General features: G+C 47.7%; 1 protein-coding gene across 6 annotated transcripts in view; it reads left to right on the top strand.

The window, feature by feature from the left end:
* The window catches only part of ANKZF1 (ankyrin repeat and zinc finger peptidyl tRNA hydrolase 1), a 217,242-nt gene that overhangs the window by 34,597 nt on the left and 165,358 nt on the right, over window positions 1-17,287 (top strand). For all 6 annotated transcript variants that reach the window (XM_086954366.1, XM_086954363.1, XM_086954368.1 and 3 more), the window contains exon 3: window positions 7,718-7,821. In XM_086954366.1, coding sequence (XP_086810492.1) covers window positions 7,718-7,821 — 104 coding nt within the window. The remainder of the gene's footprint in view (window positions 1-7,717; window positions 7,822-17,287) is intronic.

Raw genomic sequence — 17,287 nt, forward strand, 5'->3', positions numbered from 1 at the left:
CTTCCTTCTCTCTCTCGCCCTCTTGTTACAAATGTCACAAAAAGATGTTAATATTTCACTTCTGTTCTTGGATTTTCATCACAATAAAATGCACTGAACATAATCTTCCCAAAAGTTATTTACAAAAGTTGAAGCTATTGCCATTATAAACTACAATAACTTTTATTTAAGTATTAATTATTAAAAAAAATAAAAGCCATTGTTATTTGTAATATTAATACATCTAAGTCATGTAAATACAACACATATTGCATTACAAATGCTATAGGTGTCACGTTTGCAAAAGTTGAAACTATTGGCATTGTAAATGACAAAGCTATTAATTTCGCAATTTTCAAAACCAAAACATAAATCAAAAATGTGTCATTTACAAGACCAATAGCTCAACCTTTCCTAATGCGAGCCCTATTGCATTGCAAATGCTTGTTTGAAAGTCTGCAGTATGTGTTTCAGCGTATTTCACAAGTCCCCAAAACATATTTATTCATAGCCCTTTGGCAGATTTGCAATTGGCCAAAAAGAATATTTGTTCCGGTCTCTTCTCTGGATAGTGCTGCTTGGAATTCGCGAGTGTGCCACTTATGCAGTGATTTATATATCCATTTCTCTGAGTGACTCTGCATTTGTATGTCATCCTGTAAAGGTGCCAAGTAAGTAGCTTTGCTAAAATAATATTTGGAGTCTTCTCTCACTGGTAGCATTTTACTTCATTAGTAGTGATCCCCTTACTTCTCACTCTTTCATGTGGTTGCTGTTCGATGGAAGTATGCGCTGCTTTCGTTCTTGTGAAGGATTTCAAATACTTGCTTTTGCCGATGAGAAGTTATCGATCTCCATTTAAAATATTTCTACTCGTGTATGTAGCAATAATGATGAAAAAGCGTCACTCATAGTCGTTGAATGGCACTCAGAATTACACTGAAAGCATGAAAATGTCAAACATCAACAATGTGAAACCTTGGCAGACATGTTCATTTTGGTAGGCAATAGGTATGGTGAGAATAAGTGATTTGCCCAGAAGCCCAGGATGTTGAGCCGACGCTCACCCAGGTTCCCCAGGTTCCCCAGCTTCAAAGTCGATAGCTCTAGCCTTGGCCCCAAGGCTCCTGCTGCTTGCTGCCTATCTGCCCAGCCTGAATGGGCTCTGTGGCCGCCATTCACAACTAATCCTTCAGGTATGAGAGACAGGAAGTAATGTCCATTTTGAAGTCACATAATGTGTTCCTGATTCATTAGCTTGCCCACAATGCCTCAGTTGCATACTAACGTCACCTGCTTAGCTCACACTTTAAAAATCCGTGCGTAAATAACTGCACCAAACAAGGTTTTTTTTGCTTTGCACTTTGGGACTTGTAGTCCTGGATATATTATTATGGAATAAACAAGATTGCAAAGGAAAAACCTTAACTTAATATTTAGTTAATGTATTAGACACGTATTCGTTAATGAATAACAAGTACTGAATTAAAAGATTATAACGCTTTTTAAATAGCACTTCTACCATTTTTAAGCTCTGTAAATAATAACTGCCTGTTAGCCAATTTAATTATATTCATTGTGCTAACTGTGTAACGGAGGAGGCCTCAACAGGATTCAAATAATCAATTCAGCGTTCAACTCACTGGGCCATCCTTCGTTAGGCGAAGGAATACTAGTGCTTAATCAGTTTCTAGAGACGTGAGGCGCTGCACTAAAGAAAGCAGGAAGTATTCTTACTCGCATCTAGTAAGAATACAGTTTGTATCGGGTCCCAGCAATACAAAAGGATCATCACTGGAGACGAGTCACATCTAGCACCTAGAGCTGAGCCACACGGAGTAACATGGAAGCAGCGGGAGGTGGCAGGGGGGCAGTGAGCGCCGAAGCAACACAGGGAAGAGTGAGGGGGTGGATGTGAGAGCAACATGGGGGAGCAAAAAAGAACTAGTGCGTGCCTCGTGCTGAAAGTGAAATTTTTATTTTTTTTAAATGAAGCTGATAGCCGCGCGGCCGTGAAAGTGAAAGCTGACGAGGAGGGAGTGGGAGAAGGGAGGGGGTAGGGAAGGGGATTCACGCGCAGGCTGAAAGCCAGATGGCAGCTGTGCACGTCACCCGCGCTTGTGCCTGTAATGGCACGCTGGTGGCCGGCAAGGTGGAGGGTTTCTATAGAGTGCATTTCTGTAGTCAAGTCTGCTGCTAACGAGCGCAGGATGACCGGTTTCCTGGATTCAGTGGGGATCCACTTGAAGATCTTACGAAGCTGGCGGAGTGTGTGGAAGCAGGAGGACAAGACAGTGTTGATTTGGCGGTTAATTAAAGAGAGGAGTCCATGATGATGTCCAGTTTTCGTGCGTGGTCCGTGGGTGTGTGGGGGATCCGAGTACTGTGGGCCACCAGGAGTTGTACCAGGTGGAGGGGGTAGAGCACCGAATGAGGACTTTAGTCTTGTCTGAGTTAAGCTTGAGGCAGTAGTCCTTCATCCAGGTGGCGACTGCCTTCATCCTATTGTGGAAGTTCCTTTTGGCGGCTGTGGGTTCGTTTGTGAGGAAGAAAATTAGTTAGTGTCGTCGGCATAGGAGATAATGTTGAGTCCATGGCTTCTGACAATAGCTGCAAGCGGGGCCATGTAGATGTTGAAGAGGGCGGGGCTCAGGGAGGATCAAAATCAATAGAACTCGGCTTAAGGACCTATTGACTTTTCTAATGATATCAACGCATACATGCCTTCAAAAATGGCCACTTCATCACGCCTATGTGTTTTTTTTTCATGTCTGTCGAATCTAATGAAGTAAAATCAACATCCTTCCAAAGCCGTCTGCAGCAACTGTGAAAATGAAACCAGCTGCTGCTGACGAATGAAAACAGCGAGAGTGACGGTGAAGCAAAGCAATGGGAAGTAGTGGGTGGGTTATAAGCTCTTTTTAGATTTTATAAACAATACACATGTTAGTGACGGCTCATGCGCTGTCTGAGGAGAGATCTGACAACGGAACGCGCATGCGCTGTCTGAGGAGACATCTGTCAATGGATAGTGCATGCGCAGTCGGAGGAGAGATCTGACAAGGACAGCACATGTGCCATGTGAGGAGAGATCTGACAACGGACCGCGCATGCGCTGTCTGAGGAGAGATCTGACAACGGACATCAGATGCGCCATCTGAGGAGAGATCTGACAACGGACAGCACATGCGTTGTCTCAGGTGACACCTAAAATTAAAAAACTTCTTGTAGCAAGATTCCTTTTCAATAGCAACGAAATGAGCAGAATTCTCAGCATCATAAAAGCAAAATAATATGTTTTGTAGCAAGGTACTCCTAATGTATGTACTCTGTAGGTCAGCTAAATTCTCTAGATTGCGCACTAATTGCAGGTCACCCCGAGCAGTCATTTCACACAACTGTCCGAGAGGAGAGGCGTGGTCTCGGTTTCCTTCAGTTGAGCCATCAAGCCTGACAAATTTTAAAGCAATGGGCAGTGGCGGGATGTGTTGTGGTCCGTGCAGGTCAAGAATCTGGAACCTGTAATATGTGTCCTGTTACTTCATTCCAAAGCTGGCAAGGGTCTGATATTCACAAAAACTGAAGTCACACCTGGGAAGTGATTTTGTTCGCTCTCAGCACCTTTCTCGATTTGAATTGCATTTTCTCTGAGAACGGGCTAAAGATAGGGGGGGCTGTGTGTGTGTTGTCTGAGGAACTCTCAGAGTCTCGACCAATATCGACGACACCCTCAGCCCCGCCAAACACCTGCACTTCCAGATCCACACTGATACTGTGGTTACATCGACCCCGGCCATTAGCTCACCAGCACAACTGTACTGTGCGCCTACGACGGTGGCCGCGAGGTGGGTAATAGCATGCCAGTATCGAATGAATGGCCTCACTTTATACCTCCATTTAACTGGGCGGCTAACTTCCAACGCGAGCATATGTAGAGCGCTACACCACAGCATAAAGGCCCTTACAGGGGCAATGCCAAAGCGAGGCTTGCAACCCAGAAGTAAGTACCCTGTACCCTACAGGCTTTTTTTATAATTAACACCTGCAGTACAACGTTACTGTACATGTTTAAAATGTTAGAAACAAAGCAGCATTTGATTCTACCTACATGTATTGTAATTGCAGAGGAACCCTCGTCTACAGACCCCCGGGTCCCAACCACAGTTCAGCGACTCCATCGCCGACTTCGAGAACAACAACAACCGCAATTCCACCACTCTGATCGACAACCTCGCCAACCTCGGACTCCGGCAACTCGTCACCACACCCACCTACTCCGCCAGCCACACGCTTAACCCCATCTTCTCCGCAAGCTCCCATGTCTCCTTCAACCACACCACCGAACTCCACTGGACTGACCATCGCTGCATCCACTTCACCTTCCGGAAACCCACCATGCACCATCGCACCCAACAGATCCCCCGCTGCTGCTGGAGCAAAGCCACCAAAGACCAGCTAACCACCACCCTCGCCCGGAGCCCACCCGCCGACCCCACCGACCCAGACACCGCCACCCGCAACCTCAGACAATGGATCGACGACTGCGCCAACACCCTCGTCCCGATCAAGAAACCCTCCAACAGACACACCAGCAAGAAAGCAACCTGATTCACCAAAGACCTCCAGGCCTCCAAGTGAACATGCCGTAAGCTAGAGAAGAAATGGCACAGTGAACAGACAACCGGACAGCTACGCAGCCCACAAGAACGCCACCTGCAGACACCATCACCTCATCAGATCCACCAGAAGAGCCTCCTTCAAAGACCGCTTAGACAACGCACACAACAGCAAAGAGCTCTTCAACATCGTGAAGGAACTCTCCAACCCCAGCTCCAACACCAACGACATCCCACCTTCGCAAGACCTGTGCGACTCCCTTGCCACCTTCTTCCATCGCAAGATCGTAGACATCCACAACAGCTTTAATGGCACGACCGTCCGACAACCACTGAGACCTCTGTCCCCACGGCCATCATCCGCACCGACCCCCTGCTCTCCTGGACCAACATAAACGACGACGACACCATCAAAATCATGAACACCATCCACTCCGGATCTCCGTCAGACCCATGCCTACACCACATCTTCAACAAAGTCAGCACCACCATCGCACCCCATCTCTGGAAAGCCATCAACATCTCCTTCGAGCCCGCAACCTTCACGGAGAGCTGGAAGCACGCCGAGATCAAAGGCTTACTAAAAAAAACAAGGCTGACCCCAAAGGACCTAAAGAACTTCCGGCCCATCTCCTTGCTCCCGTTCCCGGCAAAGGTCACCGAGAAGACTGTCAACAGACAACTGACCCGCTACCTCGAGGAGAACAGCATCCTGGACCCATCCCAGTCCGGGTTCCGCAGCAACCCCAGTACCAAAACTGCCCTCATCGCCGCCACCAATGACATCAGGGCCCTGCTGGACATCGGGGAAACCTCGGCCCTCATTCTCCTGGACCTATCAGCCGCCTTCGACACTGTATGCCACCGCACCCTACGCACACGCCTCCACGATGCTCGGATCCGAGACAAGGCTCTGAACTGGACCACCTCCTTCTTATCTGGCAGAACCCAGAGCGTCCGCCCTCCCCCCTTTCCGCTCCAAAGCCACCGAGGTCATCTGGGGCATACTCCAGGCTCATCCCTCAGCCCAACATTGTTCAACATCTACATGGCACCGCTCGCCTACGTCGCCCGACTGCATTACCTCAACATCATCTCCTATGCTGACGACACCCAGCTGATCCTCTCCCTAACCAAGGACCCCCTCGGTGCCAAAACCAACCTCCACGAAGGAATGAAAGCCGCCCGTCGCCGAGTGGATGAAGAACAGCCAACTGAAGCTAAACTTGGACAAGGCGGAAGTCCACATCCTCGGCTCCACCCCCACGGCATGGGACGACTCCTGGTGGTCGACCGCACTGGGAACAGCTCCAACACCCACCGACCATGCACGCAACCTAGGGCTCATCCTCGATTCCACTCTCTCCATGACAAAGCAGGTCAACGCCGTCTTGTCCTCCTGCTTCAACACCCTCCACATGCTCCGCAAGACCTACAGGTGGATCCCCACTGAAACAAGGAGAACGGTCACCCATGCCCTCGTCAGCAGCAGGCTGGACTACGGAAACGCCTTCTACGCAGGAGCCTCGGCCACACTCCAGAAACTAATTCAATGCATTCAAAAAGCCTCTACACGCCTGATGCTCGACATCCCTCGCCGCAGCCACATCACATCCCAACTGAGAGATCTGCACTGGCTCCCCGTCAACAAGAGGATCACCTTCAAGCTCCTCACCCACGCACACAATGCACTCCACAACACCGGACCAACATACCTCAACAGAGGACTCAGCTTCTACACCCCCAACCGCCAGCTCCGCTCCACCGACCTCGCCCTCGCCACCGTCCTCCGCATCCGAAGAGCAACCTCCGGCGGCAGATCGATCTCCCACCTCACCGCCAAAACCTGGAATACCCTCCCCATCCCCCTACGGCAGACCCAGGACCTGCTAACCTTCAGAAGACTCCTCTAGACCTGGCTATTCGAGCAGTAGCAGCACCCCCGCGCCCCCCAGCGCCTTGAGACCCTCACGGGTAAGTAGTGCACTTTACAAATGTTCGGATTGATTGTATGTATATCTTAACCTAGTGTTATCTGCAGATTCGAGCCTCTATGAGCTGGTCTGTGTGCGTGTCTCCCTGTATGCCTTTTGGTCTTTGAACATGTGCAATCAGGATATATCTGTGTTCAGGACATGAGGATATAACAATAATAAGGATGTGGGGACATTGCACAGTTTGCGCACTGCTGATGACCTCTGAGATGGGCCATGGAGCGTGGATTTCATGGCCCACAGGCAGAATGTAGATCTTGTTTGGTGCTTTGTTTTGCGGCTTCCACAATGCGAATTATCAGGGTGCTGGTAGTGTGTAGCCTGCTCACGATAGATACTTTTAGGGATTTTTACAAGATGAGGGTGTAGGGGTGGGGGTTGAAGTGTAGGCACAGGGAAGAGAGCAATCTTTTATATACGTCAGTGCGGGTTAGGAACGATACTGGAGAGAAACTGGATTGGAGTGGCAGTAGACCAGTAACATTTTGTACATCATTTTGGATTCACACCGTATGCTTATATAAAGAACCCATACTAGTCTGACTGTTCCTGACGTGTGTGGGTGTGCGCGCGCACGTGTATGTGTGTATGTATTTATGTATGTACAGAGATCCTGGCAGCTTGTGTAGCCTGGCTACCCCTGACCCATTTGTGTGTGTGCACAAACGGATCCTGGCTGTTCGTGCTGCCTCACTGTTCCTAACCCGTGTGTGTACACAAAGAGATCCCAGCAGCTTATGCAGCCTGGCTGTTTCTGAACCATGTGTGTATGTGAAAAGGGATCATGGCTGCTCGTGCAGCCTGGCTGTGGGTGACACTTGCCAGTATGAAGGGTGTTAAGATCTGAATATTGGTTATCTCTGACCTATGCCAGTTTTAATTGCACTTCGATCCATGTGCATCGCTGAGCCTTCCCAATATGTTGTGGTTTGGGTTTCATATATCAGTTGTTGCTGGCCTGTGCCAGTGTCCAGGACATTTTGTACTGTGTCGTCAGCCTGCTAACCTATGCCAGTGTGCAGGGCATTTTTATCTCCCACAACCTGCCCATCGCTGACCCATGTCAGGATGTGGCACTTGTATCTCATGCAACATGGCTGCTTCACACGTGTTTTGTGTCTCTCACAGAACCAACCTTGAATGAACAGAAGGACGTGCCGTTGATTCCAGAGGTGTCGGACCGGATGTTCTGCTTCACCTGTCAGTGTGCCTTCGAAAGCAGGGATGAGCAGGTCAGTTTTCTGTTGTACTGTTTCAGCATTTACCACTTCTGTGTAGCACTGGGCAAAAGAGGCTTTAAAACACTCAGTTTTCATCATGTATGTATGTGCAACCTACACTTCCAGTTCTGGGTGAACTAAGCATGGAAGCTGCCACCTCTCTTGGGTGAGGGGTTCAAATGTGCACAGAATCACACGAGGAGACAGACCTGCATCCTTGTCCGCCTCTATTCAGCAGAAGTTGTGCAGCTCCCTTCCCCAGATCTGCCTGCCTTGGGGTGAGACCTTGTATAAATATAAGTCTGCAAAAGCAGACATGCTTCCCCATATGTCTGCATAGGTGGAGAAGATATCCCGCTCCCCATGCCTCTTGTGGTAAACCGAAGTGCCTGTTTTTCTAGGGAGCAGGCATGCAATTCATGTATCTTTTTAAAGAAAAAGACAAGCAGCCTTTGTCTGGGTGAGAGAACAGCCCCCATGTCTCTGTATAAGGCGAGGTGGCGTACAGGACCCATGTCTCTGTATAAGCAGAGGAGACGTACATATCCTCTGACTCTGTATAAGATGAGGCGTACAGCTCCTGTGACTCTGTATAAGGAGAGGAGACTGTTGTATCCCGTTCCTGTCGATCGCATGACCTCCATTGATGTCACGCTGCCTGGAGCGATGGCATCATAGGGTTCCATGTCAGACGTTGGGGGGCGTTTAAGCATGAACGAGATTGGCAGGTTGTTATAAAGAAAACTTGATGAGCTTTCTTACCTTGGAGCGGAGTGTCCTTATTATTACCACAGAGACATACAGCTCACATACCTCTGTATAAGGAAAGGAGACATACAGCACCTATGGCTCTGTGTAAGGAAAGGAGGCGTACAGCTCCTGTGACTCTGTATGACGAGAGGAGACGTACAGCTCCTGTGACTGTGTTGAGAGAGAAGACGTACAGCACTTGTGATTCTGTATAAGGAGAGAAGACATACAGCACACGTGATTCTGTATAAAGAGAGAAGACGTACAGCTCTTGTGACTGTATAAGGAGAGAAGACGTACAGCACTTGTGATTCTGTATTTATTTTATTTATTTATTTTATTTTATTTTGAAAGTTTTATATAGCACGAACAAGATCTTTGCAGATATCAGAGCGCTTTACAAGGACGAGGGGTGATAGCATAAAAGTGGGCAATAGTTGAGGTGGATAGGTGCAAGGTGCATAGTTACATAGGTAGGTCAAATACAAAAAGAAGGTAATAGTTGAGGTAGTGTAGGTACAAGGTGCATAGTCAAACAGGTACGTCAATAATATCAAAGTACAGAGGGGAAGGGGAAGGTCACTGGCTGTGGGGTGATGTGTGATTTGTTCTGATGCATCAGTAGCTGTAGGTTTATACTACATGCATCAGCTGTTGAGTTTGGTTTGCTTTACTATGTGCTGTATATTGCACTGTGCCTTGCATTATGACTCTCGGAAGCATACCAAAACTCTCTTACTACCCTCACAACAACAAATCTATCAGGGAATGGTATCTTAAAGATGTTATACCACTGCTGAAGAACACATGATAACATTGCATGGAATTGCTTCTCGCTCTGCACAATGAATCCTTTTTCAATTCGACTGTACAACACACAGGAATGCAGGTCTATGCAACAGGATGTAGGAGTCGGAAATCATGGACAGAAGGAATTGATGTCAGACTATGAATGTGAACCAGTCTGGTACTCTTCACATAATCTACCCCCCTTTACAAGTGTGCAGTTCTTCCCCTCAATCTTGAATAGGGATTTGTAGCAGCAACAGTGTAATGCCCAACTCGAACTAGGAGTAGTGAGTGATCCTGCACTAAAGCGCTAGGGTTTCCCTTCGTAAGGGTAGATTCCTATTAAGGATTTTTCTGCTGTGGTTCCTTCATAACTTTTAAGCATCTACAACATCCTAAACTGATAATTTTTACACTATTGAAGCCCGTATCTTTGACACGTATGGTGTTTTTAAGGATTGTAATGCTAGTGTGTTCTCTGTATTTATTTACAACCAGTTGTGTATTGCACCCGTTTTTCCATTTTTCCTGGATTAGTGATTGTGATATTCTGTGCTCTTATTACATATTTAATTGTATTACATTTGTGTGGATTGTATTTTAAGCTAGCAGGTTTTGTTGTGCTTTGTGTGATCCGCCCATGCGTATCTGAAATGTGTTCTGTTCATGGGCTCTTTGACTTATCTACGTAGTTGTGCAGTGGTTCAATGTTTCTACTATTCATTATTCGGCTGCCCTGTGATGGTATTGTCACTGTATTGGATAATGTGATTAACTGGGATGCTTTGCTCATAATAGCTATTTGGTTGGTTGTGTGTTGATGCATTCATCCTCTGGTGTAGCTGATTCCCAACATCCATTGGCTGTGTATTCAGACTCCAAAGCTGGATGTACTAGATCATCATTAGCTCAAAAATTACAACATGGGACATCACGTTATCACTGTATAAGGAGAGAAGACATACAGCACTTGTGATTCTGTATTAGGAGAGAAGACATACAGCTCTTGTGACTCTGTATAACGAGAGAAGACGTACAGCACTTGTGATTCCGTATAAGGAGAGAAGACGTACAGCACTTGTGATTCCGTATAAGGAGAGAAGACATACAGCTCTTGTGACTCTGTATAACGAGAGAGACGTACAGCAATTGTGATTCCGTATAAGGAGAAAAGACATACAGATCTTGTGACTCTGTATAACGAGGGAAGACAGACAGCACTTTTGATTCCGTATAAGGAGAGAAGACATACAGCTCTTGTGACTCTGTATAAGGAGAGACGACGTACAGCCCTTGTGATTCAGTACAAGGAGAGAAGACATACAGCTCTTGAGAAGACGTACAGCACTTGTGATTCTGTATAAGGAGAGCAGACATACAGCACTTGTTATTCTGTATAAGGAGAGAAGACGTACAGCACTTGTGATTCTGTATAAGGAGAGAAGACGTACAGCTCTTGTGATTCTGTATAACGAGAGAAGACATACAGCACTTGTGATTCTGTATAAGGAGAGAAGACGTACAGCACTTGTGATTCTGTATAAGGAGAGAAGACGTACAGCACTTGTGATTCTGTATAAGGAGAGAAGACGTACAGCTCTTGTGATTCTGTATAACGAGAGAAGACATACAGCACTTGTGATTCTGTACAAGGAAAGAAGACGTACAGCTCTTCTGACTATGTATAACGAGAGAAGACGTACAGGACTTGTAATTCCGTATAAGGAGAAAAGACATACAGATCTTGTGACTCTGTATAACGAGGGAAGACAGACAGCACTTTTGATTCCGTATAAGGAGAGAAGACATACAGCACTTGTGATCCTGTATAAGGAGAGAAGACGTACAGCACTTGTGATTCCGTATAAGGAGAGAAGACATACAGATCTTGTGACTCTGTATAACGAGAGAAGACATACAGCACTTGTGATCCTGTATAAGGAGAGAAGACGTACAGCACTTGTGATTCCGTATAAGGAGAGAAGACATACAGCTCTGTGACTCTGTATAACGAGAGAAGACATACAGCACTTGTGATTCTGTATAAGGAGAGAAGACATACAGCACTTGTGATTCTGTATAAGGAAAGAAGACGTACAGCTCTTGTGACTCTGTATAACGAGAGAAGACGTACAGGACTTGTGATTCCGTATAAGGAGAAAAGACATACAGATCTTGTGACTCTGTATAACGAGGGAAGACAGACAGCACTTTTGATTCCGTATAAGGAGAGAAGACATACAGCTCTTGTGACTCTGTATAAGGAGAGACGACGTACAGCCCTTGTGATTCAGTACAAGGAGAGAAGATATACAGCACTTGTGACTCTGCATAACGAGAGAAGACGTACAGCACTTGTGATTCCGTATAAGGAGAGAAGACATGCAGCTCTTGTGACTCTGTATAAGGAGAGAAGACGTACAGCACTTGTGATTCTGTATAAGGAGAGAAGACGTACAGCACTTGTGATTCCGTATAAGGAGAGAAGACGTACAGCACTTGTGATTCTGTACAAGGAGAGAAGACGTACAGCACTTGTGATTCCGTATAAGGAGAGAAGACATACAGCACTTGTGATTCCGAATAAGGAGAGGAAAGGAGAAGTGCTGCTATCTCACAAGGCCTTCATGAAATAATATTTTGTTTTGCCTCCTACTGCTCCCTCAGTTATTCTCTGACTGGTATCTTTTTTTAAACTTTCTGTAAATCTCTGTCCATTCTTGGCTGAATGACCTGTTACAGTCAAACAAAGAGAAGTTAAACTTCTGTTGACAAAGCCCTCATATTCCTGGTCTGTGCACCGTGCTTGTTGTTTATTATTATTTTCACTGGTACTTTAAAAGTTGTACTTCCTTGAGCTTAATGATTGAAGGGTTGCACGCCAGTTCGCTTGTGTGGTTGGAAAATAACAAATGTCGTTGAGAATGTTTTATTTGGAGTGGCATATTTTGTTAGGCTTCCAGCAGTAATGTACCTCTGCTCCCGGTATTTCATCCTATTGTGCGCCCATGGAGTCTCCCAGCAGTGGGGATGATTGTAGCTGTATTTGCAGGATTCCTCTGGTTCCCTCTCTGTATGTCTGCTTTGCTGTTGTCTTTCTATAAAAACCAGATTTTCAAGTGAAGTAGAGTGTGAGGGATGCAGAGGTACATAGGCCCAGCTCCTCCTCCTTTCCTCTTCCTCCTTTCCACTACTTTAGTGAATGAGTGAGGGATGCAGAGATACATAGGCCCAGCTCCTCCTCCTTTCCACTTCTCTTGTGAATGAGTGAGGGATGCAGAGGTACATAGGCCCAGCTCCTCCTCCTTTCCACTTCTCTTGTGAATGTGTGAGGGATGCAGAGGTGCGTAGGCCCAGCTCCTCCTCCTTTCCTCTTCCTCCTTTCCACTTCTTTAGTGAATGAGTGAGGTATGCAGAGGTACGTAGGCCCAGCTCCTCCTCCTTTCCTCTTCCTCCTTTCCACTACTTTAGTGAATGAGTGAGGGATGCAGAGATACATAGGCCCAGCTCCTCCTCCTTTCCACTTCTCTTGTGAATGAGTGAGGGATGCAGAGGTACATAGGCCCAGCTCCTCCTCCTTTCCACTTCTCTTGTGAATGTGTGAGGGATGCAGAGGTGCATAGGCCCAGCTCCTCCTCCTTTCCTCTTCCTCCTTTCCACTTCTTTAGTGAATGAGTGAGGTATGCAGAGGTACGTAGGCCCAGCTCCTCCTCCTTTACTCTTCCTCCTTTCCACTTCTTTAGTGAATGAGTGAGTGGTGCAGAGGTACGTAGGCCCAGCTCCTCCTCCTTTACTCTTCCTCCTTTCCACTTCTTTAGTGAATGAGTGAGGGATGCAGAGGTACATAGGCCCAGCTCCTCCTTCTCCTTTCCTCTTCCTCCTTTCCACTACTTTAGTGAATGTGTGAGGGATGCAGAGGTGCATAGGCCCAGCTCCTCCTCCTTTCCTCTTCCTCCTTTCCACTACTTTAGTGAATGAGTGAGTGGTGCAGAGGTACATAGGCCCAGCTCCTCCTCCTTTACTCTTCCTCCTTTCCACTTCTTTAGTGAATGAGTGAGGGATGCAGAGGTACATAGGCCCAGCTCCTCCTCCTTTCCTCTTCCTCCTTTCCACTTCTCTTGTGAATGAGTGAGGGATGCAGAGGTACATAGGCCCAGCTCCTCCTCCTTTACTTTTCCTCCTTTCCACTACTTTAGTGAATGTGTGAGGGATGCAGAGGTACATAGGCCCAGCTCCTCCTCATTTCCTCTTCCTCCTTTCCACTACTTTAGTGAGTGAGTGAGGGGTGCAGAGGTACATAGGCCCAGCTCCTCCTCCTTTCCTCTTCCTCCTTTCCACTACTTTAGTGAATGTGTGAGGGATGCACAGGTGCATAGGCCCAGCTCCTCCTTCTCCTTTCCTCTTCCTCCTTTCCACTACTTTAGTGAATGTGTGAGGGATGCAGAGGTGCATAGGCCCAGCTCCTCCTCCTTTCCTCTTCCTCCTTTCCACTTCTTTAGTGAATGAGTGAGGTATGCAGAGGTACGTAGGCCCAGCTCCTCCTCCTTTCCTCTTCCTCCTTTCCACTTCTTTAGTGAATGTGTGAGGGATGCAGAGGTTCATAGGCCCAGCTCCTTCTCCTTTCCTCTTCCTCCTTTCCACTACTTTAGTGAATGTGTGAGGGATGCAGAGGTACATAGGCCCAGCTCCTCCTCCTTTCCTCTTCCTCCTTTCCACTTCTTTAGTGAATGTGTGAGGGATGCAGAGGTTCATAGGCCCAGCTCCTCCTCCTTTCCTCTTCCTCCTTTCCACTACTTTAGTGAATGAGTGAGGGGTGCAGAGGTACATAGGCCCAGCTCCTCCTCCTTTCCTCTTCCTCCTTTCCACTTCTCTTGTGAATGAGTGAGGGATGCAGAGGTACATAGGCCCAGCTCCTCCTCCTTTCCTCTTCCTCCTTTCCACTTCTTGAGTGAATGAGTGAGGGATGTAGAGGTACATAGGCCCAGCTCCTCCTCCTTTCCTCTTCCTCCTTTCCACTACTTTAGTGAATGTGTGAGGGATGCAGAGGTTCATAGGCCCAGCTCCTCCTCCTTTCCTCTTCCTCCTTTCTACTTCTTTAGTGAATGTGTGAGGGGTGCAGAGGTACATAGGCCCAGCTCCTCCTCCTTTCCTCTTCCTCCTTTCCACTACTTTAGTGAATGAGTGAGGGGTGCAGAGGTACATAGGCCCAGCTCCTCCTCCTTTCCTCTTCCTCCTTTCCACTACTTTAGTGAATGAGTGAGTGGTGCAGAGGTACGTAGGCCCAGCTCCTCCTCCTTTACTCTTCCTCCTTTCCACTTCTTTAGTGAATGAGTGAGGGATGCAGAGGTACATAGGCCCAGCTCCTCCTCCTTTCCTCTTCCTCCTTTCCACTACTTTAGTGAATGTGTGAGGGATGCACAGGTGCATAGGCCCAGCTCCTCCTTCTCCTTTCCTCTTCCTCCTTTCCACTACTTTAGTGAATGTGTGAGGGATGCAGAGGTGCATAGGCCCAGCTCCTCCTCCTTTCCTCTTCCTCCTTTCCACTACTTTAGTGAATGAGTGAGGGGTGCAGAGGTACATAGGCCCAGCTCCTCCTCCTTTACTCTTCCTCCTTTCCACTACTGTAGTGAATGTGTGAGGGATGCAGAGGTACATAGGCCCAGCTCCTCCTCCTTTACTCCTCCTCCTTTCCACTTCTTTAGTGAATGAGTGAGGGATGCAGAGGTACATAGGCCCAGCTCCTCCTCCTTTACTCTTCCTCCTTTCCACTTCTTTAGTGAATGAGTGAGGGGTGCCGAAGTACATAGGCCCAGCTCCTCCTCCTTTACTCTTCCTCCTTTCCACTACTTTAGTGAATGTGTGAGGGATGCAGAGGTACACAGGCCCAGCTCCTCCTCCTTTCCTCTTCCTCCTTTCCACTTCTCTTGTGAATGAGTGAGGGATGCAGAGGTACATAGGCCCAGCTCCTCCTCCTTTACTCTTCCTCCTTTCCACTACTTTAGTGAGTGTGTGAGGGATGCAGAGGTACATAGGCCCAGCTCCTCCTTCTCCTTTCCTCTTCCTCCTTTCCACTACTTTAGTGAATGTGTGAGGGGTGCAGTGGTGCATAGGCCCAGCTCCTCCTCCTTTCCTCTTCCTCCTTTCCACTTCTTTAGTGAATGAGTGAGGTATGCAGAGGTACGTAGGCCCAGCTCCTCCTCCTTTCCTCTTCCTCCTTTCCACTTCTTTAGTGAATGTGTGAGGGATGCAGAGGTTCATAGGCCCAGCTCCTTTTTCTTTCCTCTTCCTCCTTTCCACTACTTTAGTGAATGTGTGAGGGATGCAGAGGTACATAGGCCCAGCTCCTCCTCCTTTACTCTTCCTCCTTTCCACTTCTTTAGTGAATGAGTGAGGGATGCAGAAGTACATAGGCCCAGCTCCTCCTCCTTTCCTCTTCCTCCTTTCCACTACTTTAGTGAGTGAGTGAGGGGTGCAGAGGTACATAGGCCCAGCTCCTCCTCCTTTACTCTTCCTCCTTTCCACTACTTTAGTGAATGTGTGAGGGATGCAGAGGTACACAGGCCCAGCTCCTCCTTCTCCTTTCCTCTTCCTCCTTTCCACTACTTTAGTGAATGTGTGAGGGGTGCAGTGGTGCATAGGCCCAGCTCCTCCTCCTTTCCTCTTCCTCCTTTCCACTTCTTTAGTGAATGAGTGAGGTATGCAGAGGTACGTAGGCCCAGCTCCTCCTCCTTTCCTCTTCCTCCTTTCCACTTCTTTAGTGAATGTGTGAGGGATGCAGAGGTTCATAGGCCCAGCTCCTTTTTCTTTCCTCTTCCTCCTTTCCACTACTTTAGTGAATGTGTGAGGGATGCAGAGGTACATAGGCCCAGCTCCTCCTCCTTTACTCTTCCTCCTTTCCACTTCTTTAGTGAATGAGTGAGGGATGCAGAAGTACATAGGCCCAGCTCCTCCTCCTTTCCTCTTCCTCCTTTCCACTACTTTAGTGAATGAGTGAGGGGTGCAGAGGTACATAGGCCCAGCTCCTCCTCCTTTCCTCTTCCTCCTTTCTACTTCTTTAGTGAATGTGTGAGGGGTGCAGAGGTACATAGGCCCAGCTCCTCCTCCTTTCCTCTTCCTCCTTTCCACTACTTTAGTGAATGAGTGAGGGGTGCAGAGGTACATAGGCCCAGCTCCTCCTCCTTTCCTCTTCCTCCTTTCCACTTCTCTTGTGAATGAGTGAGGGATGCAGAGGTACATAGGCCCAGCTCCTCCTCCTTTCCTCTTCCTCCTTTCCACTTCTTTAGTGAATGAGTGAGGGATGTAGAGGTACATAGGCCCAGCTCCTCCTCCTTTCCTCTTCCTCCTTTCCACTACTTTAGTGAATGAGTGAGTGGTGCAGAGGTACGTAGGCCCAGCTCCTCCTCCTTTACTCTTCCTCCTTTCCACTTCTTTAGTGAATGAGTGAGGGATGCAGAGGTACATAGGCCCAGCTCCTCCTCCTTTCCTCTTCCTCCTTTCCACTACTTTAGTGAATGTGTGAGGGATGCAGAGGTACATAGGCCCAGCTCCTCCTCCTTTCCTCTTCCTCCTTTCCACTACTTTAGTGAATGAGTGAGGGGTGCAGAGGTACATAGGCCCAGCTCCTCCTCCTTTCCTCTTCCTCCTTTCCACTACTTTAGTGAATGTGTGAGGGATGCAGAGGTACATAGGCCCAGCTCCTCCTCCTTTCCTCTTCTTCCTTTCCACTACTTTAGTGAATGAGTGAGTGGTGCAGAGGTACGTAGGCCCAGCTCCTCCTCCTTTACTCTTCCTCCTTTCCACTTCTTTAGTGAATGAGTGAGGGATGCAGAGGTACATAGGCCCAGCTCCTCCTCCTTTCCTCTTCCTCCTTTCCACTACTTTACTGAATGTGTGAGGGATGCAGAGGTACATAGGCCCAGCTCCTCCTCCTTTCCTCTTC

The sequence above is a fragment of the Lissotriton vulgaris genome, chromosome 2_1, assembly GCF_964263255.1.
Source record: "Lissotriton vulgaris chromosome 2_1, aLisVul1.2, whole genome shotgun sequence".
Taxonomy (NCBI): Eukaryota; Metazoa; Chordata; class Amphibia; order Caudata; family Salamandridae; genus Lissotriton; species Lissotriton vulgaris.